At 41.0% G+C, this 23,109-nt stretch overlaps 1 protein-coding gene across 2 annotated transcripts in view; it reads right to left on the bottom strand.

Moving 5' to 3' along the window:
* Positions 1-23,109, bottom strand: part of LOC116980997 (protein FRA10AC1) — a 65,126-nt gene that overhangs the window by 9,809 nt on the left and 32,208 nt on the right. For both annotated transcript variants that reach the window (XM_033033582.1, XM_033033581.1), the window contains exons 8-11: positions 22,991-23,036; positions 17,747-17,860; positions 11,635-11,677; positions 1,644-1,750 (exon numbers count right to left, since the gene is read on the bottom strand). In XM_033033582.1, the coding sequence (XP_032889473.1) occupies positions 1,644-1,750; positions 11,635-11,677; positions 17,747-17,860; positions 22,991-23,036 (310 nt within the window). The remainder of the gene's footprint in view (positions 1-1,643; positions 1,751-11,634; positions 11,678-17,746; positions 17,861-22,990; positions 23,037-23,109) is intronic.

Raw genomic sequence — 23,109 nt, 5'->3', positions numbered from 1 at the left:
GAGGGCAAGAGTTGTAGATGTTGTATATATGGACCAGCAAAGCATTCAATAAGGTTCCGCATGGTAGGCTGTTTTGGGAGGTTACATTGCATGGGTTCTAAGCAGAGATAGCTGAATGGATAGAAAAGTGGCTTCATGGAAGGAAGCAGAGGGTGGAAGGTTGCTTCTCGGACTGGAGGCCTGTGACTAGTGATGTGTGTGCCTCGGGGTTCGGTGCTGAGCCCGTTACCGATTGTCATCTATATGAATGATTTGAATAAGAACATACATGGCAAAATTAGCAAGTTTGCAGTTGTTACAAAGGTGGGTGGTTTTGCACATAGTGAAGATGGTTGTAAAAAATTGCAGCAGGATCTTGATCGATTGGCCAGGTGGGCTGAGGAATGATTGATGGAATTTAATACAGAGAAATGTGAGATGTTGCATTTTGGGCAATCTAACAAGGGCAGGACCTCCACAGTAAATGGTAGGGCTCTGGGCAATGTTGTAGAGCAGAGGGATCTAGGAGTGCAGGTGCATGGTTCTTTGAAGGTGGAATCGCAGGTAGATAAGGTGGTCAAAAAGGCGTTTGGCACATTGGCCTTCATCAGTCAGAGTATTGAGTATAGACGTTGGGAGGTCATGTTGCAGTTGTATAAGATGTTGGTGAGGCCGCATTTAGAGTATTGTGTTCAGTTCTGGGCACTATGTTATAGAAAATATATTGTCAAGCTGGAAAATGTAGAGAAGATTTACAAGCATGTTGTCAGGGCTGGAGGCTCTGAGCTATAGGAAGAGGTTAAGATCATAAGTGATAGGAGCAGAATTAGGCCATTCGGCCCATTAAGTTTACTCCAGCATTCAATCATGGCTGATCTATCTCTCCCTCCTAACCCCATTCTCCTGCCTTCTCCCCATATCCTCTGACACCCGTACTAATCAAGAATCTATCTATCTCTGCCTTAAATATATCCACTGACTTGGCCTCCGCAGCCTGCTGTAGGCTGGGACTCTACTCCTTGGAGTGGAGGAGGATGAGGGGTGATCTTATTGAGGTTTATAAAATCATGAGAGGAATAGATCGGATAGATGCACAGTCTCTTTCCCAGAGTGGGTAAATCGAGGACCAGAGGACATAATGTTAAGGTGAAGGGGAAAAAGATTTAATAGGAATCTGAGGGGTAACTTTTTCACACAAAGGTGGTTAGTGTATGGAACTAGCTGCTAGAGGAGGTGGTTGAGCCAGGGACTATCCCAACATTTAAGAAACAGTTGGACAGGTACATGGATAGGACTGGTTTGGAGGGATATGGGGGCAGGCAGGTGGAGCTTGTGTAGCTGGGACATGTTGGCCGGTGTGGGAAGGATGGGCCGAAGTGCCGGTTTCCACACTGTATCACTCTATGACTCTATGATAAGGTCAAGGTTTATCCCTGTTGGTGGCTCACTTGCTTCCCTTGGAACTATTGTAACTACCAAGCATCTGGGCTCAGCAGTAAGTGGGCTTCTTGTTTTCCACGTGCCACATACATATTGGGTCCCATTGAACTACATTGGTTTGAGATGAGAGAAATGTGTCTATTTATTGAACAAATGGGAACATTATAACCTCAATGAACTGAATGACAGCTGCAATCACCGAGCTAAATGTTCTTGTTACCTACCCTGGCTTTTAGAACTTTGCTTCTCTCTGGTCTTGGTTATTTTTTCTGCTGGAGCATCATGATGTTCCTCTTTAGATTTCCTCTTTGCAGCTTTTACTTCTTTCCTCCTTTACCAATATTAAAAAAACATACAATGTAAAAAAATATCTGATTCCTGCAAACATTGTACTACTTTGTGCAACGTATAAATGAAACACTTCATACTTAGGTAAGAAAGCTTTTACTGATCCGTGGCATTAGCCCTGCCAATAAAGTCAATAGATCACAGGTACTAACCCGTTCCCTGAAACCTGATCATGGCTTGCTCTTCACATTGTTTATGAACGGTTGCTGCAACGTCAGAAGTGTCAAACATATTCCCATACAACAGAAATGTCCTCCTTCTATGTTGTGTGGACATAGGATGGGTAATGGATTTGGGGAACAGGCAGCAAGTTACTTATCAAAAATCTCAATCATTACTGAAAGAGTTGAAAGAGTTGTATAGTCTGCAATCATCAGAGGACATTCTCACTTTGCCCTTACAATATAAAAGGTCACGATGAAGCATCTAAAACTGGACGAGTTTGGTACGCTGTTCTGAAGAATCCAGTAGCAATGCCCTGAACCTGGGATGATTGTTCCCAAACTAACTAAAATCACATTGTTTTGTGTGAGGTATGATTCCAGTCTGTGAGAGAGTTCTGCTCTTGATTCATACTTACATTAATTTTACCAAGGCTTTTTAATGTCAAAATGCTGCCATCTTACTAAAAGCAGTTTCTCTTACTTCACATCTGCTATTCAGATGTTTTTGTGTTTTGACCAAGGCATTAATAAAGTCGAAGTAAAGTTGAGCATGTGTGTTGAAAATCATAGAACACGCAGATGCTGGAACTCTGAAATAAAAACAGAAAATGTTGGAAGGACTCGGTAGGTCAAACAGCATCTGTGGAGAGAGGAACAGATAATGTTTCATTTCTGGGGCATTTAGTTGGAACCGGGAATGAGAGAGAAAAGTATTACTGTTCAGCAGTAGAGGAAGGGGGAGAAGGATGGGTAGAAGTTTGGGAAAAGGGCAAGTCCAAACCGGCTAATTGTGGCAGTTACAAGGAAATTGTTTCTTTGTTTGTGTAACATACCATTAATAGAAAGGCTGAGGGACAAACCCAGCAGGCCACAATATACAAATAGAATAAGAAAAATTGAGCCAAAATGATGACAAGTAGAAATGGCCAGGTCTGATTTCGACATAAGCAGCCAGGATTGATGAAGGATTCAATAATGGAGTTGGAGAGTTGGATAATTCAATATTGTGCTCACAAGTTTCTAAAATGTCCAGACGGAAGATGTCTAGTGTTATAGCTGTGATGGCACTGCTTGGGTGGGCTCATTCTGCAGCACGCCTTCAACAGTAGTGCTTGGATTATACTGGGTTTGATGCAAAACAGAACATTCTTATAGCGCATTAGATGTTGTCACAACAGGTCAACGGAGTATGCGATCTCACTGGCTCTCCACTCCACACTGGACCACTTGGACAACAAAAACACATCAGGCTGTTGTTTATAGACTCGGTGTTCAATACCATCATCCCCTCCAAGCTGGTTACCAAGTTCACGGAACTGGGTCTCTGTGCATCCCTCTGCAATTGGATCCTCGACTTCCTCATCCACAGACCACAGTCTATTCAAATTGGCAGAAATACTTCTCCCTCATTAACAATCAGTATGGGAGCACCTCAAGGCTGCGTGCTCAGCTCCCTGCTTTATTCACTCTACACTCATGACTGTGTAGCCGGACACAGTGCAAACTCCATCCTCAAGTTCGCCACGACAACACCGCTGTTGGACGAATTACAGATGGGGATGAGTCAGAGTATAGTAGGATTGATCAACTGACCAAATGGTGCTTGCACAATAACCTGGCTCTCAATATCAGTAAAACCAATTAACTGATTGTGGACTTTGGAAGAGGAAGGATGAGGATCCACAATCCTGTTTATATCAAAGGGACAATGGAGGAGAGTCAAAAACTTCAAATTCCTGGGCGTGCATATTTCTGAAGATCTGTCCTGGAACCAGCACACTGATGCAATTATAAATAAAGCACATCAACGCCTTGAGACGATTAAGGAGATTTGGTATGTCAAAGAGGATTCTCTTGAACTTCTACAGGTGTAGAGAGCATATTGACTGGTTGCATCATGGCCTTGTTCGACAACTTGAACATCCAGGAGCGGGAAAGACTGCAAAAAGTTGTGAACACAGTCCATCACGGGTTCTGACCTCCCCACCATCGAAGGGATTTATCGGAGTCGCTGCCTCAAAAAGGCAGTCAGCATCATCAGAGACCCACACCATCCTGGCCACACACTCATTTCACCCCTGCCATCGGGAAGAAGGTACACAAGCCTGAAAACTGTAACGTCCAGGTTCAGGAGCAGCTTCTTCCCTGCAGCCATCAGGCTATGAAACACTACAACCTCAAAAAAGATCTGAACTACAATAGACTATTATTATTTTTATTATTGCACTACTATTGTTTGTTTTTTGAGTATGTATGTGTATATAAATATATGTATATATATATTATATATGTTTGTGTGTGTGTGTGTACGTATATATACACACTGAATTATTTTCTCTCACATTTTATCATATTGTTTAGTGTATTATATGTATACATATTCTGTTGTGCTGCAGCAAATCAGAATTTTATTGTTCTATCTGGGATATATGACAATAAAACACTCTTGACTCTTGACACTGCTGGCACCAAGTAATCTGTAGCAAAACAAATGTCCTTGCCCCATTAAACAAGTCAGACCTGATGGGAGTACAAATAATAACAAACAGTATACTGGAATGTTCTCTTAAAACCAAGGAGGTTCCAGGGTTGCAGCAGTCTTTGTAGTAACATCCTTTGCAATACTGATTCAGATCAGACTTAATTAACCTTTTGTCTCTAGATAGGCTGGCCATGAAATAGTTGCAGGATGTGGAAAATATAAACAGAGGCCCACGCTTGTCCCTAAAACAATGAACCTCTGCAGCAATGTGGGAAGTTGGAACAGATCTGTGAACACAGAAGGTCGCAGAGAAAATGTTGCAACTGTTAACAAGTCTGTTGAGTCCAAATGACCTTAGAAAGGATGTAACATTGATTGATTAAATAAATCAAAGGGATATGATGTTGCAATTGGAAACTGTCCTGGGGAGGGATATGGGGGTCATCTCAGGTTGGTCAAGGTATGAGAAATAATGTTCATGCATTGATCAGGAAAATGCTCATCTATGATGAGTAACTTTGAAATGAATGACACAGATCACTTGTAATTATGCTAATAATATAATCGTTGCGCGAGTTATGATTTTCAAGGCATTCCAAAGCTCTGTATCTGGCTGGCTTCCATTTGCATATACTCAAATAAATCAGTAAGAACAAAGGAAATTGGATCTTGGCTGATTCCGACAGTTGCAGAGGAAGACTGAACTCCCACTGATTACTGTGGGCGCATACAGTGACCGAATTCCTACAACTGTTCGAATGCCCATGATGTATCAAATGTTCACGAGGAAGACTTTCCAAGTTTGTCATAAAAGGAATCTAATTTTAGCGTCTAGGTAAATGCTAAGTGATCTGTTTGATTTGATTCTAATTGTGTTTCTATGCGGCAATTTGATACAATTCAATGAGATCCAAGTTATTTTTTATTTCGAACAGAATAAAAGAATAAAAAGCAAGTGTGAAACAGCATACATAAAACAAAACAAGAATATTTATAAAGTGTCATAAACAATATCTATAAATAAATGAAATCGTATGTGTCCGAAAAGGAGCAGGAAGAAGCCAAAGCTTATTAATTCCCACCCCTTATTCAACTGCTTGTAATTATCTTATACAAATTTAGCAGCTATATGTACACCATATGTGCACCAGCAGCTATATGTACATCAAATTATTTACATTTATACACTAATCAAATATTTACAAAGCCATACAAAAAATAAAAAAATAAAAAGAAAAGAAAAAAACCTCATAAACTATACAGTATCTTAGTCATATATACAACCCATCACCCCATAATCACCCTTCCCAATACAAACAGTATAACAAATATCCCACTCACAATCACCTATCCTCATCCCAATATCCTTTTAAACAAGTGTTTTTGTACATCTTTTTAAACTGAATTATACTTGTGCTAAGTTTTATCTCCTGTTCCAGACCATTCCACAAATTCACACCGCAGATTGCTACGCACATACTTTTAAGAGTTGTTCTGACATTGAGTTTTTTAAAATTATGTTCCCCTCTTAAATTATACCCACCCTGTCTTTCCATAAACAGTTTTTGTATATTTCTTGGAAGTAAATTATTCCTTGCTTTGTACATGATTTGTGCAGTCTTAAATTTAACCAGATCGGTGAACTTCAGTGTATGTGACTTTAAGAATAATAAATTGGTATGTTCAAGATATCCAACATTATTGATAATTCTTATTGCTCTTTTTTGTAATGTGCATAACGGCTGTAGGTTGGTTTTGCAGGTGTTACCCCATATCTCCACACAGTAACTCAGATATGGCAATATGAGTGTATTATACAGAGTATGTAATGATTTGTGGTCCAGAATGTGCCTCGATTTTCAAAGGACTGTTTAAAGTCAACTAAATAGTCTCAAACTGGGCAGACTGTGAAGACACCAGATTTCCTACTCGATGGGACATGAATACACCAGATGGGTTCCAGATGATGTTTGATGGACCTTGCTGTTTGTTTAATCTTTCCTTAACTTGAACTATGATCACTTCCAACATGACTTCCAACATGACAGTGAAGCATTTTGAGAAAATAGCACTGTCTTTCCAGTGTTCTTTGGAAGCTTGACAGCAGCTTGATACTGCATCTCCAGTTTTGCACCACAGGAAGATACTTGATTTAGTGCCAAATTAGAGGATGTTGGCTGTGTTGGCAGTAATGAGAGGAATATCCTGAGGTCTTAAAATACCGGAGAGAGTATCTAGCTTGGTTCTACCTGCCAGGCTGAGATTTTTGCAATACCCTCAGGAACATTCTGAATTTGAGGCTACAGCATGGGGTATATCTGACTCCAGAAGGCCCTGGAATTTGGAAGTAAATTAAAAGAGTTAGTATGGTATAAGTCTCAGAGCACAGAACCATAAAAGGTCAGTTAAATTATGAATACATGGGAAGAATACTAGCTCTGGGCAATCATGGGAAACTGTTTAATTTAACAGTTTGTCCCCAGACTCAGAACTAAACATGGAGAAGCAGCGTTTAGTTTTTATGCACCACATATATGGAACAAACTTCCAGAAAAATGCAGGTCGGCTCCAACTCTGTTCTTTTAAATCGGGGCTGGAAACTTTCCTGTTTGACGCTGCCTTTAATTAAATCACATAAATATTCATTTCTTACACTGCACTGTAACTTTTATTCTTGTATTTTATACTGTCTTATTCTATTTTAGCTTGTTTTTATTTTCTATTCTTTTTAATGAATGTTTTAAATTGATTTTGATTGTTCTTTAATGCTTTGTGTAAAGCACTTTGAATTGTCTTGTTGCTGAAATGCGCTATATAAATAAACTTGCTTGCTTGCTTAAAAGATTACGTGAAAACTTGGTACGAGCGGGATCTAAGATTTTATGGGGCAAGGAAGTTCCAAGGATGTGATTCATTTAAGAAAACTAGAATTTAACACAACTTCGAACAGTTCGGGTAGCATGGGAAAGGGAAAATACCCAAACTCATGATTTGATTGAGCAAAATGGTAATTTCTTAGATTTAGAAATAATTCAACCTTATAATTCATACCACATATTGATAACAGATAACAGTCCTCTTTCTTACAGTTTGGCTTTCTTCCCAACCAATTGTTCAAGCGCTTTTGATTGCAACATGCGCCTTAACTTAGTTCAACAAAGAAACTGACAAGTTACTAAAGAAGGTTAGAAAAGTAAACTGAGGGAGTTTTTATTGGAATTAATGTCATTTCACCATTCCAAATTATGATTTATGGAGTTACAAAATGGATAAAAACTGAAAGTTGGTATGATGTTTATGCTTTATAACGTATTAACGCTATAAAAGTGCTGAAAAAATATAGTAATGGATGGGAAGGTTTGTTTTCATTGTTTGTATATAACTAACTCCATTTATAAAGACAGCAACTTATCCAGTCTATGACAGCTTCTCAACATAGCCCAGTTCTAAAATAGAACAAGAGGTGTATGGTTTGGTACATCAGTATTTTAAACTGTTGTTCAGCATCTAATTTGAAACCATGTGAAGACATCTGTATGTCAAGGTTAGATTGATCATTGCAATTTATTAATTACGGGGCAATATTTGTTCCATAACATTAATTTCAGTTTTATTTTACATTTTACCTTGGATATTCTCTTTTTTTGCTGCTATTTTGTCTTCCACATGCAAGACCATTAAAAGGCTACTTATATGATTACTGCCAAGAACGCAGAGCAGGATAGGAGAATGGGTTTGGAACAGGGATGCAAGGAAAGGTCTTGGTTAGAAGTAGGAGACAGGAGCTAGAACCATCAGAGGGTATCTCCAGTCCCAACATGAAGAATAGCAGTAGGCAACACCGTATTTGACAGGCTTGAGCATAGAAGTACGGGTCTATGTTGGTGTTAAAAGCATTAGAAACAAAGAGATGACTTAGTGGCCGTTTTGAGACAGTCTGACACTGAACCGTCAAGTCGGCATTTTTTACTTTAGTGGGGAAGCAGCTTGATTGGGAGCCCAGGGGACTAGACCAATGGATTCAAATAGAAATGCAAGTTGGTGTAGCACATAGAAACTCAAGACAGCATTTGCATCTGCCAAAGAAAGAATACATAACTCGAATGAAAATCCAAAAAAATTGTAGGTGCTAAAAATTTAAGATGAGAATGGAATATGCTGGAAACATTCACCAGATCAAACAGCATTTCACTGGAATAAAATGTTAACTCTGTATTTATTTCCACATTTACTACCTGACATGTTGATAGTTTCTAGCATTTTCTGTTTTTAAAGCTTTGCTTGAAGGGCATTTTATGTACATAAAGTTGAGTAGTACAGAAATTCTTCTTAAACTCGAGACACTCCCCGACTTATGGAAGGGTTACAACGCATGGACCATTGCGTAAGTCAGATGTTACATTAGTTAGAAACGGAATTGCCACTGCATATGCATACATTTACTATTCAATGCGGAGACTATGGGGGAGCACCGATGCAGAGACCACGGGGGAGCTCCGCGCAGAGACCACAAGTGAGAGTTTACGTAAGTGAGAGTTTACGTTTTGCCTATTATGTAAGTCAGGGAGTGCCTGTAATTGTAAAGCGAATATATTTACATTGCGGTTTTGTAGTGCTTTATGCCAGATGAGTTCTCTTGAAGAGTTTCTATTGTTGCATTGTAAGCCCTGGAGCGGTGGCGGCGGCAGCAGCGGCAGCGGAGACCCGGCTCGGCACAGAAGCTGTGGCGGCAGCAGCGGCAGCGGAGACCCGGCTCGGCCCTGGAGCTGTAGCAGCAACAGCAGCGGCAGCGGAGACCTGACTCGGCCCTGGAGCTGTAGCAGCAACAGCAGCGGCAGCGGAGACCCGGCTCGGCACAGAAGCTGCGGTGGCGGCAGCAGCAGCAGCAGCAGCGGCGGAGACCCGACTCGGCCCTGGAGTTGCGGCGGAGGCAGCAACCACCCGCGGAGTTTGAACCGTCGCCTCGGCGCAGAGGGAGAACAAAGGGGGAAGAGACAGAGACTTTAAGATTTTGCCTTCCACCACAGTGAGGAGGTGTTTGGTGAACTCACTGTGGTGGATGTTAAATTTGTGTTGATTGTGTGTTTTTGCCATTTTAAAAAATTATATGTATGACTGCAGGGAAACAAAATTTCGTTCAAACCGAAAGGTCTGAATGACAATAAAACGAATCTAATCTATCTAATCTAATCTAAGAAACCCAGCAGCTAATTTGTGCTCAACAAGCTCTCACAAAGGTAGCATAATGATCAGATCACCTGTCTTTTACATAGAAACATAGAAAATAGGTACAGGAGGAGGCCATTCGGCCCTTCGAGCCAGCACCGCCATTCATTGTGATCATGGCTGATCGTCCCCTATCAATAACCCGTGCCTGCCATCTCCCCACTTCTGATACTTACTGATAGATAAATATGAATGAATGAATGAATGAGTGAATGAGTTTATTGGCCAAGTATACACATACAAGGAATTTGCCTTGTTGCGGTTATGACATCCAACATAGACGAAACCCTTGTTTTAACACACCCGTTTATAATGGATTTTAGATATATTGGATGACCTGCCGATGCCACCCTGAATCGCTGTGTTCCCCGGCCGCTTAGAGCCTCGGCTTCTGATGTCACTCCCGACTCGCAAGGTGCACCAGTGAGCCCTTCTTCACCCTCCGCACTGCCTGTTGAGTGGCTGTTGTTATGGCTCACATTGTAGCTCCTGGGTACAACGCTTTCTTCAGGCTGCTGCCATTGACAGACACGTTTGCCACTGTGGGGCTCCCTTCCCTCTCACCTGTTGCAGCTTCTTGCTGTGGGCGGTGGGTTTGTCCACTCCACGCTCAACCGCTGCCACCTGTTTCTCCTGTCGCTCTGCCCAGTTGGCCTCTTCCTCCCCCATCCCCCCATCCTCTTCCCTTCTACCCCAGAGTCGCTGACATACTCCACCTTGGAAGCAGCAGCAGGTGAGAGGGGAGGGAGCCCCACGGTGTCCGAGAAAGTCGTGTTGGTGGCAAAGAAGGCGCTATCCCTGGGGGCTACAACGTGAGCCACAACAACAGCCATGTGAACCGGTGAAGAAGGGCTCACTAGTTCACACCATTGGCATCGGGTCCTAGTTCAAGGTGAACCAACACAAAATGCTCAAGTAACTCAGCAGACTGAATCAGTCTGAAGAAGGGTCCTGACATCACCTATCCATATTCACTAGCGATGCCTGACCCGCTGAGTTACTCCAGCACTTTGTGTATTAACCATCCCCTACTACTTACACAATGATAATACCATACTCGGTTATAATGTACAATCGGCAATAATAGACAACATTCTCTCCTCTATGGTCTGTTACAACGAGGGTTTACTGTATTTCATCTGCTCTTTTTCAAAGTGCAACTCTTTAAGTTCATGTGTGAGAGAAGATGTGACATATGATGGCCCATCTTCTGAAAGTGCAGTACTTTGAAGTACTGCACTTGACTGTTATATTTTTTGATTTTAACTGCTCGAAGCAAAAGAAAAACATGCAAACAGCATAGGGAACTAAATGGTGCTAATAGGATATCAAAGTCAAAATATTAATTCATAATCTGCAACATCAAATAGCTACAAATTCAAACCTAAGACTGTTTATATGAATGAATACAGCATTTCCACCAAATGGCTATAATCTAATAGCCATTACAGAGACATAGACGCTAAGTGATCAGGTTGGAAATTAAACCTGACTTTTAGAAGTGCTAAGTAAAATGGAAAAGGAGGTGGGAGGTTATCTGATACATTGACCTGCACAAAATATTTAAGGGCCTGTCAGGGTAGAAGCAAGGAACTGGAAATGCTGGTTTACAAAATTACGATCCAAAACGTCACCAGGGATACTGAATTACTCCAGCACTTTGTGTCTTTTTTTTTTTTCAGGGTAGATATAGTACTGATGGCTCTTCTGGCTAGAGTTAGGTTCTCCAGATGTCACTGTTACAAAATAAGGGGTTGGCCTTCCAGATATGAGAAGGAATTACTCTCCACAAATGGTGGGAATTTTATGAAATTCTCTGAAATGGAAGACCAAGCACCGAGTACATTCATAATAACAACAAATGACAAAACGTTTAGATCAAGGGAATAATGGATTTGTGCAGGGAATTGGCACTGAGCATAGAAATCGGCCGTGTCTTATTTGTTATATTCTTTCCAATTGTTTAAAGCGGTAATATAGGATAGAGCAACTTACCTGTGATGATAGTTTAACTTACGGGAGCACACATTGCACACTCCTATGAAGGAAACACAAATTTCAATTACAACACAAAATCTCAAAGATTAAATTATCTGATTATAGCTTGATAGCCAAAAAACAACATTTTGTCTGACTGTTATGACTGGGTAATTTATTACATTTTTTGCTGACATAGTAGACTCATTATCTTGTTCAATGCACAACATTTCAGAATAATAGTACTTGAGTATATATATTTAGTTACTCAGGGGTGTGAAATTGTTTACGTACTGTTTAGAATGATATTGACTTTTGAAGTTCTGTGGGTTGATATATCAGTATAACTGAAAATACTGAAATATGAAGGCCTTGAGTACATCATTTTGGCCAAAAGAATGCAAACCTTTCTTAGAGCATACTTTCTTAGATTGCCAGCTACTCACATATTTCTATTAGTAAATGTCTTATTTCAAAGTCTTTCAAACCTAATTATTTTAGTTTCTTTATTCAATATTTCTTAAAACTGTTAAAGCTCCTGAGGTTCTCCAGCTCTTTGTGTTTTTGCTCCAGGTCATTCTGATTATCACCCATGGATATAATGTTAGTTTTTTTTAATGGTTGCCTTATCTATCTTAGAATTAATAAATAATGACAACATTTATCACCCTTCCAACACCCTGCCTGTTTCCAGACTCATAATCATAGCAGTAAATAATTTAAATAATTGCACCATCAATGTATTTTGGGTCTGAACCCTTCTTCAGACCCGGGCTACCGGGAGAGATTTCAAGTGCATTCTTAATATTTTGTTCAGATTAAAGGGGGTGCTGGAACACTAGTTGCCAGAAAATCAATGGTGGACCTGTACCATACCTCGGCTATAATGGACAATCGGCAATAATGGACACCATTCTCCCCACTATGGTCCGTTATAACGAGGGGTTTCTGTATTTCCTCTGCTCTTTTTCAAAGTCCAATTCCTTATATTCATGTGCAAGAGAAGATGAGACATATGATGGACCATACTTCTGAAAGTGCAGTACACTTCACTGTCATCTTTTTTGATTTTAGTTTATTTTATATTGATGAGTCCTGCATCGTTAGCTATCAAAAACCAAGCACTTTATTTTGTTTAACGTCAGTGTTTGGAATGATTGTGTAAAATGGTGCCAAGAGGGAAAAAAATGTACAGGGACAGGGTAAAGGCAAAAGGTGAACGAGATGACGCAGAGAAAAAGGACTGACTGCAACATTAAACTTGTTTGGAATCTCACAGTATGTTGTTTTATTGGATTACAACAATAGTATTAACATTGATAAATTTAAATGTACTCAGCCTTAAACTATTAATAAAAATTGTTGCCTTTACCTTCTCCCACATAATCTCCTCACTCATTACCATAAAAAAAGTTTTACATATACGCATTATGTAAGAACGTCATATTTACACTGATTTCAATTCAACTGAGGATTCTGTTTTACAGCAGAGACTTTAAACTGAGGCTTTGTGTATTCTGGAGATATTTAAAAATTCATTGAATTATTCAAAAAATTGGGAGGTAATTTAATCTATTGCATTCAATACCATTGAAAACAAGAAATTAATTGGTCAATCATCTCACTGTTGTTTGTGGGATCACATTGTGGCAAATTGGCTTTTGTTTTTGGCTCCATAACAAGTAATTAGCTGTGAAGCACATTGGGACATTGTAACTGGAAGTCAAAGACAGTTTGTTCACTCTTTCAAGAATGTTTGTGCTGCATGTGGAGTGTTTATGGCTGGGCAGCCCAAAACAATCTGCATTTCAACTTTATTTTTCCCATTCTCTACTTTCTTCCCAGTTTGTACTATGGTCCATTTTCTTCACTCACACTGACTAATTAAACAATCTGCCGGTCACTACCTGTTCAGTGGAGCTGTGGGCAGCGTCAAAGCTGAGATTTGATCCACACAAACTGAATATGAAACATCAGCTTTCTTATCACACCAGCTGATTATATTTTGTTTCATTGTTAAAGGAGTTTAGCAAGATAGCTGTTATAATAATAATAATAATAATAATAATAGTAATAAACTTTATTACGGACTCAAGGTCTAGACAAGGGGCAACATTACATTAAAAATGCATTGCATATCAAATATCATAAATATATATAAAATCATGGTATATCACATAAAAACATCATAATTTATATTTAACAAAAACCCACAATACTTAAGTTAAAAATCCAGATTAAAAGATGATCAATGTCCTACAACGAGACAACGATACCAGTGTCTCCACAACTGGGATTTGTAGCGTGTAGTGCTAACCCTTATGTTTGACAAGGCCACAATAAGCACATTTTTAGAGTCATTTATCCTGCAAATGAATTTATACATGTGGTGTCTTAGGATAGCTTCTAAAATACTGACTCCTGCAGCCACAAACATATTACTGGCACTACACCATCTAGGTTGCCTTAGCAGTGTTCTCATGGCATCGTTATATGCCACCTTTAGTCTCTGCATACTTGTCTGCGTTTGGCCCATATCCGTCTAAACCTATCCTAACCATGTACCAGTCCAAGAACCCCGACAAATGTTCCTCAAGAACTCAAAATGTTAGAAACATAGAAATTAGATGCAGGAGTAGGCCATTCGGCCCTTCAAGCCTGCACCGCCATTCAATATGATCATGGCTGATCATCCAACTCAGTATCCTGTACCTGCCTTCTCTCCATACCCCCTGATCCCTTTAGCCACAAGGGCCACATCTAACTCCCTCTTAAATATAGCCAATGAACTGGCCTCAACTACCTTCTGTGGCAGAGAATTCCAGAGATTCACCACTGTAAGGTATTCTCGTCTGAGGTAAGGCTTGATTGTGACTAGCACAAAGGACAGGTCCACACCGGGTTTGTGTTCCAGAGCAAGAGCACATTTATTCTGCAATCACTGCCTTTTGCCAAGATGTCCACTTTAATCTTGAAGGTCACTTGACCTCAGTCACGAGGCTCATGCACGAGTTTCTGTTACATTGATTGCAAAGACATCACATCTCCTTCTTTACTTTTAAGATGTTACAGGCACTTGTATTTACATTATATACATATTACATTTATTACATAACGTAGCAAGAAATCACATCTCCCTCTTTACTTTATATCTCCCTCTTCATTTTACAGATCATACATCTCCCCCTTTTCACTTTGTTTATCAACTCCCCTGATGTCCACTTTAATCTTATACTCTAGCAAAGGGCCTCTATCATTTGCCTTCTGCTGCGACTGGGAGACTGGCTCCCACCTCTCGTCTAGTTAGGCTTCTGGGGACTTCTGGCATCTAGGAGGCGGGCTCCTCTGGCCATTTCTCACCCCTGGGAGACTGGCTCCTCTGACTAGGTTTCTCCTACTTAAAGACCCTTCCGGGAGACTACTGCTGGATTCTGGAAGACGGGCTCCTCTGTCCAGGTTTCTCCCATCTGGGCGTCTGACTACTGATGGTCCATCCACGGCTATCCAGGGTTTTTTTTTTTTTTTACACACTGCTACACGGGGTTCTCCTTTTATTCCATCAACCAGACTCATACTTAGTTTGGTTATCACCTCGATGAGGGAGAAGAGAAGAGATAATGAACTGCGGTGATCACCTGCAGCTGTTGAAAACACAATTAACAGACACAAACTTAGTTGAGATAATGAACTGCATGTCAAGACTAAACATTGATTGCCCCTTAATTAGTATACCCAAATCACCTGTGAAGACAGAACACTAATAACTAATAGAACCCCGTTCTATAGTATTCTTACATTTGTTCTTACATTCCCCCTTTCTCCTGGAAAGAATGGTCCTTTTATCACAACAGTACCAAATGCAGTCTTTTAACTTACAGTACAGTAGCAGTGTTTATCAGTAGAAAAGAGCAAAATAATCTCCCCTTCTTATGGAAGGAATGATCTTTTATCACAACAGTACCAAGTGCAGTGTATTTCTGTCGAAAAGAGCCAAATAATTACACGGTTCTGTATTATTTTTACGTCCAAAAGAACCGAGGCAGTACATATCTGTGGAAAAGAGCAACAGTACCGAGGCAGTATATATCAGGTAAACAAAACCCAATTGGGAGAGACCCATTTCTTACAGCATGTCATACAGCATTTCACTTTAATCTTACTTTTACAGCACATTTACATAATTTTTTACATTTGTGTCTGTGTCTTCTTCTTCTGAGGTCCCGCTTCTCTGCCCACCGTTGGCTCTCGGGCTCACCTGGTTGCTGCCATGCCGGTCGCTGCTTCTCCCGTCGGGACTGCACCTCTCGTCGGGGCTGCACCTCGCTCCCCTGCGTCGGGACTGCACCTCCCGTCGGGGCTGTACCTCGCTCCCCTGCGTCGGGGCTTTCACGACCGGGCTGACACTCCTCCCGGCCGGGCTCACTCTGTTTCGTCGGTCTTGTTCGACGCCGGTAGTGGCTCCACTGTCCTATTTGAACCTTCCTCTACTACTTCTCTTCCATGGAGGCTCGAGGCTTGCTCTCCTCTACTTCTTTCCCCTTTTTTTTTTTTTCTGACACCATGTAAGGTATTCTTGTCTGAGGTAAGGCTTAGTTGTTGCTAGCACAAAAGACAGGTCCACACCGGGTTTGTGTTCCAGAGCAAGAGCACGTTTATTCTGCAATCACTGCCTTTTATCTTGAAGGTCACGACCTCAGTCACGAGGCTCATGCACGAGTTTCTGTTACATTGATTGCAAAGACATCACAGACATCACAACCACTCTCTGTGTGAAAAATGTTTTTCTCATCTCGGTCCTAAAAGATTTCCCCCATCCTTAAACTGTGACCCCTTGTTCTGGACTTCTCCAACATCGGGAACAATCTTCCTGCATCTAGCCTGTCCTATCCCTGAAGAATTTTGTAAGTTTCTATAAGATTCCCCCCTCAATCTTCTAAATTCTAGCGAGTACAAGACGAGTCTATCCAGTCTTTCTTCATATGAAAGTCCTGACATCCCAGGAATTAGTCTGGTGAACCTTCTCTGCACTCCCTCTATGACAAGAATGTCTATCCTCAGATTAGGAGACCAAAACTGTACGCAATAATCCAGGTGTGGTCTCACCAAGACCCTGTACAACTGCAGTAGAACCTCCCTGCTCCTATACTCAAATCCTTTTGCTATGAATGCTAACATACCATTCGCTTACTTCACTGCCTGCTGCACCTGCATGCCTACTTTCAATGACTGGTGTACCATGACACCCAGGTCTCGTTGCATCTCCCCTTTTCCTAAGCGGCCACCTTTCAGATAATAGTCTACTTTCCTGTTTTTGCCACCAAAGTGGATAACCTCACATTTATCCACATTATACTGCATCTGCCATGCATTTGCCCACTCACCCAGCCTATCCAAGTCACCTTGCAGCTTCCTAGCATCCTCCTCACAGCTAACGCTGCCCCCCCAGCTTCGTGTCATCCGCAAACTTGGAGATGTTGCATTCAAGTCCCTCGTCCAAATCATTAATATATATTGTAAATAGCTGGGGTCCCAGCACTGAGCCTACATGTGTAATGGTCAGTAATTCAGATGAATTCTTCTTCTTCTTGCGAATGAAACACAAACCACAGGAATAGTTAGATCTCAAAGGTAGACAAAAGTGCTGAAGAAACTCAGCGGGTGCAGCAGCATCTATGGAGCGAAGGAAATAGGCAAAGTTTTGGGTTAGATCTCAAGCTGGGTGTTGAGATGGCTGGTTATTGTCTCTGCGTCAATATCTGCCAGGCCCTGAGCTCCATTTGGTGGGTGGTAGAGCAGGCAATCAGAGATGGCATGGTTGGCTGTCTGCTGTTCTGCTCTAAATTCAGATGAATTTAGGAACTAAGAAGGCCATTTTTCTATTTCTATTCCTGTTACTGAGTTACATTTCACATTGTGCATTCTAAATTTAAGAAAATAATGAAACTTTAAGCAGAGTTAAACAAAACCAACTGCTCACACAAGTAACTGTTCATAAAAGATATATCCACCAGGTCCCGCAATTTACCTAACGGAATCAGCTGTAAACAGATTTATTCAGAAATGTCAATCTGGCCTAATAATTTCTAGGGAGACCCAAATATAGAAATACAGTGACAAAGACAAGACTCACTCAATTTCACAAGTGCGTTTCGTTTTTCCCCATGTTCCATGTATCCAAAATTAACCTCCCAACTTTTCAGACCTTCTTTCACATCGCAATATTTGTTTCCACAGCCAAATTGCCCTGAAGGAAAATGAATCAAATGAACAAATTTTAGTTAATTCACAAAATTGTTATCATATGATACATTCTCACATTCCAGCCATCTCAATCTTCTCAACTATGTAGAACTCAAGATAGTAATACAAAACACTACAAGGCAATAAATAATGTTTCAGCACTAGTATTTCTCCGTAAGTTTAGAATTAGAGATTAATTTATCCTATTTTTCTTCATAAAATATATGAACGAGGATTTCTGTTGAAGTGCAAGTGCTTAACGTGTGTTTAGAACACAAATGGTATTAAACGATCAGGATAACTATCTTTCCACCATTTGCTAATATTATTATTCTAGACTTCACAGACTAACTAACATTTTAAAAAACCCGCAAAACTGTAGACAATTTTGTTAAGAATCTATACTTAATGGTCATATCCAAAATCTGATTTATATAGATTAAATAAATGTTTCTGATGGCCAATGTTTGGTTTGAAATACAATGATTTAAAAGTACTTAAGATACATTGTCAAACCTGTACTACCCTCTCAATAACACAAACTGCATTTGCCCAGATTAACTCTGCTGTGGCTTATACAAGTTGTGAAAATGCACACCTCCAGATTCAGGAACAGTTTTTACTCAGCTGTTATCAGACAACTGAACCATCCTATCAACAACTAGTGAGCAGTCCTGAGCTACTATCTACCTCATTGGAGACCCTCGGACTTTATCTTACATTAAACATTATTCCCTTTACCATGTATCTGTAAAATGTGAATGGCTCGATTGTAATAATGTATAGTCTTTCCGCTAGCTGGTTAGCATGCAAAAATAGCTGTTCACTGTACCTGGGTACATGTAACAATAAACTAAACTAACCTAAGCCACATGGCCTGTTGAATACAGAGAGACACCAGATGTTGGTTCACTTATCTTTCTAATTAATTTGGAGGATTTTGCAAAGGCAGTATTGATGGAAAAACAAACTGTTGGAGGGACTCATTGAATCACAGAATGATACAGAGTGGAAACAAGCCCTTCGGCCCAACTCGCCCACACCAGCCAACAATGTCCCAGCTACACGTCCCACTTGCCTGCGCTTGGTCCATATCCCTCCAAACCTGTCCTATCCATGTACCTGTCAAACTGTTTCTTGAACGATGGGATAGTCCCAGCCTCAACTACCTCCTCTGGCAGCTTGTTCCATACACCCACCACCCTCTGTGTGAAAAGGTTACCCCTCGGATTCCTATTAAATCTTTTCCCCTTCACCTTGAACCTATGTCCTCTGGTCCTCGATCCCCTACTTTGGGTAAAAGACTCTGCATCCACCCGATCTATTCCTCTCATGATTTTATATACCTCTATAAGATCTCCCCTCATCCTCCTGTGCTCCATGGAATAGAGGCCCAGCCTACTCGACCTCTCCCTATAGCTCACACCCTCTAGTCCTGGCAACATCCACGTAAATCTTTTCTAAACCCTTTCAAGCTTGACAATATCTTTCCTATAACATGGTGCCCAGAACTGAACACAATATTTTAAATGCGGTCTCACCAACATATTCTACAACTGCAACATGGCCTCCCAACTTCTATAATCAATACTCTGACTGATGAAGGCCAAAGTGCCAAAAGCCTTTTTGACCACCTCATCGACCTGCGACTCGACCTTCATGGAACCATGCACCTGTACTCCTAGATCCCTCTGCTCTGCAACACTACCCAGAGGCCCACCATTTACTGTGTACGCCCTGCCCTTGTTCGACGTCCCAAAATGCAACACCTCACACTGCTCTGTATTAAATCCTATCAACCATTCCTCTGCCCACCTGGCCAATCGATCCACATCCTGCTGCAATCGTTCACAACCTTCTTCACTATCTGCAAAACCACTCACTTTTGTAACAACGTAATATCTGTGGTGGGGGGGTGGGGAATGGATTGTCAATAATGGAGAGGGAAATAGCCAGTTAAAAAAAGGGTGGGGGTGTTTAGGCAGAGAGGTGTTGTGATTGGTGAAACAAGGAGGGGTGTGGAGCATAGCAGACAGGTGGGGCTAGGTGGAGCGGGATGGAGTTGTGAGACAGAGGAAGGTGGGCGACTGTTGGAAGTAAAGAGAAAAAAATGGCAGATGGAACCAGTTGAGGAAAGGAAGGTTGACTGAGGAGACTACTGGAGGGTGATAAGCAGGAACACCAATGTTACCAGTACTGGAATTTGATGTAAAAGAAGATGACACTGGGAACCATTAGGGAGATGAAGGTCCGATGGAACCAGATGGAGGAGAAGATCCGGTGGATAGAATGTGTGGGTAATAGGTGGAAGATAAAAGGTGGGATAATAGGGCTGGAGACAATGGTAGAGGAGACAAATACGGGAGGATTGGAGTTGGATTGAAAGGAGAGAGGGAAACACAGGACATAAGGGTGACCTGAAATTGGAAAATATAATGTTCATACCATTGAGTTGTAGACTACCCAGGCAGAAAATAACGCATTGTTCATTTAGTTTACATTGGGTCACACCATGGGAGCACCAAATGCAGTAGACAAGGTTAGGGGGAGTGCACGTGGTTCTTTGCCTTACCTGGAAGGACTGTTTAAGTGTTGGATGGTGGTGAGTGAGGGATGAGATCCCATGTGTCAAGGAAGGATGGGTGGGGAGGGATGAGCACACCAGAGAGACATCTGAGATATTAGTCCAGCTTTGAAGTGCTATCCAGTGTATTAGTCATAGAGAGATAAGGGCGGTTATGGTGGCACAGCAGTAGTGTTGCTGCGTTATAGCACTTGCAGCACCGGAGACCAGGTTTGATCCTGTCTATAGGTGCTGTCTGTAGAGCTTGTACGTTCATCACTCTGAAGAAGGGTCTCGACCCGAAGCATCACCCATTCCTTCTCTCCAGAGATGCTGCCTGTCTCGCTGAGTTACTCCAGCATTTTGTCTACGTTAGAAATTCAGAGCACTTGGAGGAAGCCAGAAGATCAAGCGGAGAACATGAACTGTGAATAGCATCACAGGTCAGGACCTAACATCGGAAATGCAAGGCTGCAGATTTTTAAGCTGTACTAGTGTGCCTGCAGATTTTTAAGCTGTACTAGTGTGCCATTCCATTCTTGGGATCACACTTCCATTCTCTCATTATTGCACACTTCACCCATCCCTTCTTCCCTCCATCGATACGCAGCAATACTGAAGTCGTGTTTCTCTACTTTGTTCATACAGATTAGCAGCCTATGTCAATTATTGGCAGTCTTGAACAGTGATCTCACGCCTCGAAATATGTTCACAGAATTCCAAAACATATAAAGTTCTACATGTTCTACAGCAAAGATTTGGGAGAAAAGCAATTTAGAACACAATTCTGGATGTACTAACGCCAGTTAGCCACTGAGGGACCTGACCTTTCAGCCTAGTTATGGTTCCCGTGGTATCTATTTTCCAGCATAAACGTTCCCAGATGTGTGCAACACACAAAGGCAATATTTTCAGTGTGATTTTCAACATCACTGGTGTGATAAATAGTTCTTATTTGCCCCAAAACAAGTTTTGCTAATCCTGTTTTCATCTGAAACCGTGTAACATAAATGGTGAATGTTCAAATTGCATTCTGAGATCTGTGACATTCTGCAATGTTACATATGAATTTGGACTGCTTTGCAAAATAAGTCAATTTGAGTCTCAGCGTCCTGACCTCCGATCATTCTAATGTGCTGACAGTAATCTCTGCCAGTTCTCAAAGCCTGCTGCTCATTTTTGTGAACTCTTTCAAACTCCATACTTGAGAAGATTCTTTCATCGTACAGTCAAACAGAAGCATTCACAGGCATTTTTCTGCTTTGTAAATTTTGCCAAGGTGCATGCATTGAAGGACAGGACTTATGTCCTTGCTGAGACCACCCTGGCTTCAATCCTGGATGGTCTCCATGGGCCCATTTGACAAAGAACATGCTTGCTACTTGTCCAGCATGTCCAGGTCACTTTGTTCTTGTGGGAGTACTCTGCACCTTCCTTTCATCATTGCAACCCTCTTCCATAACTATGTGTTTGTAAAAACTGGCTACAAAAGGTCACACCTGTTGACTAAATGTCAGCTTCGGGTTAGGATGGAAATACCGAGAGAAATGAACACTGCGTGTGTGAAATCTTCGAGCTTTGTGCAACCTTGGCAAACAGTGTTAGAGTCTTTTTGTTTATTCATTTTTTGGCGTGGGTTTGCTAACAAAGCAAGCATTTATTGTCGAAACAAGGAACTGCAGATGCTAGTTTGCAAGAGAAGACAAAAAATGCTGGAGTAACTCAGCATTTCAGGCAGAATTTCTGGCGAACATGGATAGGTTACGTTTCAGGTCGGGACCCTTTTTCATATTGATTGTGAGGGGGAAGAAAGCTGAAAGAGAAGAGGGGTAGAATGAAGCCTGGCAGATTTTAGGCTGACACAAGTGAGCAGGCTTATTTGATAGGTAGGTGGTTGGACACATATTATCCATCGCTAACTGTCTTTGAACTGATGGTGTCACATTTCCAAACCACTGCAGTTCTTCTGGTGAAGGTAATCCCATGATGCTGCTGAGAAGGGTGTGCCAGGATCTAGACTCCAACCATGACAAAGGAATAGTGAAACTGAGGATGATATGCATCGTGGAGGGGAATCTGCAAATGATGTTCCTATGTGCCTATTGCCCTTGTCCTCCTTGGTGAAAGGGTTCACAGATTTCTGAAGTGGCAAAAGAATATTGGCTTAATACCATTAAAAAAAAAATAACACCATTTTTACCCAAACTTATTTAATTAGGAATCTTACAACCATAAAATTAAACAGACTCCCATGGCCATACAATCCACATTGGACTGACCTGATAATTCAAATCTCTTAAATAAATGGCAATTGCTCCAATCTGCCATGAGTTATAACATTTGTTCTAAAATTTCACCCGTCTGGTTCGCTAATGTCTTTCAGAAAACCTGCCACCCCTACTTGGTCTCCCCAGAACCTAAAACAATTAAATACTTTATGAATAGACTTAGCAGGCCATTCAGTTTAGTGACAAATTGATTTGGGCAATAAACACAGGCCTTGCCAACAAGGTTAAAATCCCATTAGCAAATAATGAAAAAAATCCCATTAGCAAATAATGAAAAAAATACCTTTTCCTGAAATTACTTCTTTATCAATTCGCCACCGAAATCCAATCTGTCAGATGAGAAGATAACACTAGTACATTAGTACATACTTTAGTCAAAGTGATCAAATTTTTTTTTTCTAA

Source organism: Amblyraja radiata, chromosome 15, assembly GCF_010909765.2.
Source record: "Amblyraja radiata isolate CabotCenter1 chromosome 15, sAmbRad1.1.pri, whole genome shotgun sequence".
Taxonomy (NCBI): Eukaryota; Metazoa; Chordata; class Chondrichthyes; order Rajiformes; family Rajidae; genus Amblyraja; species Amblyraja radiata.
Note: the sequence above shows the minus strand (reverse complement) of the source record. Positions and strands in the feature narration are given on the sequence as shown.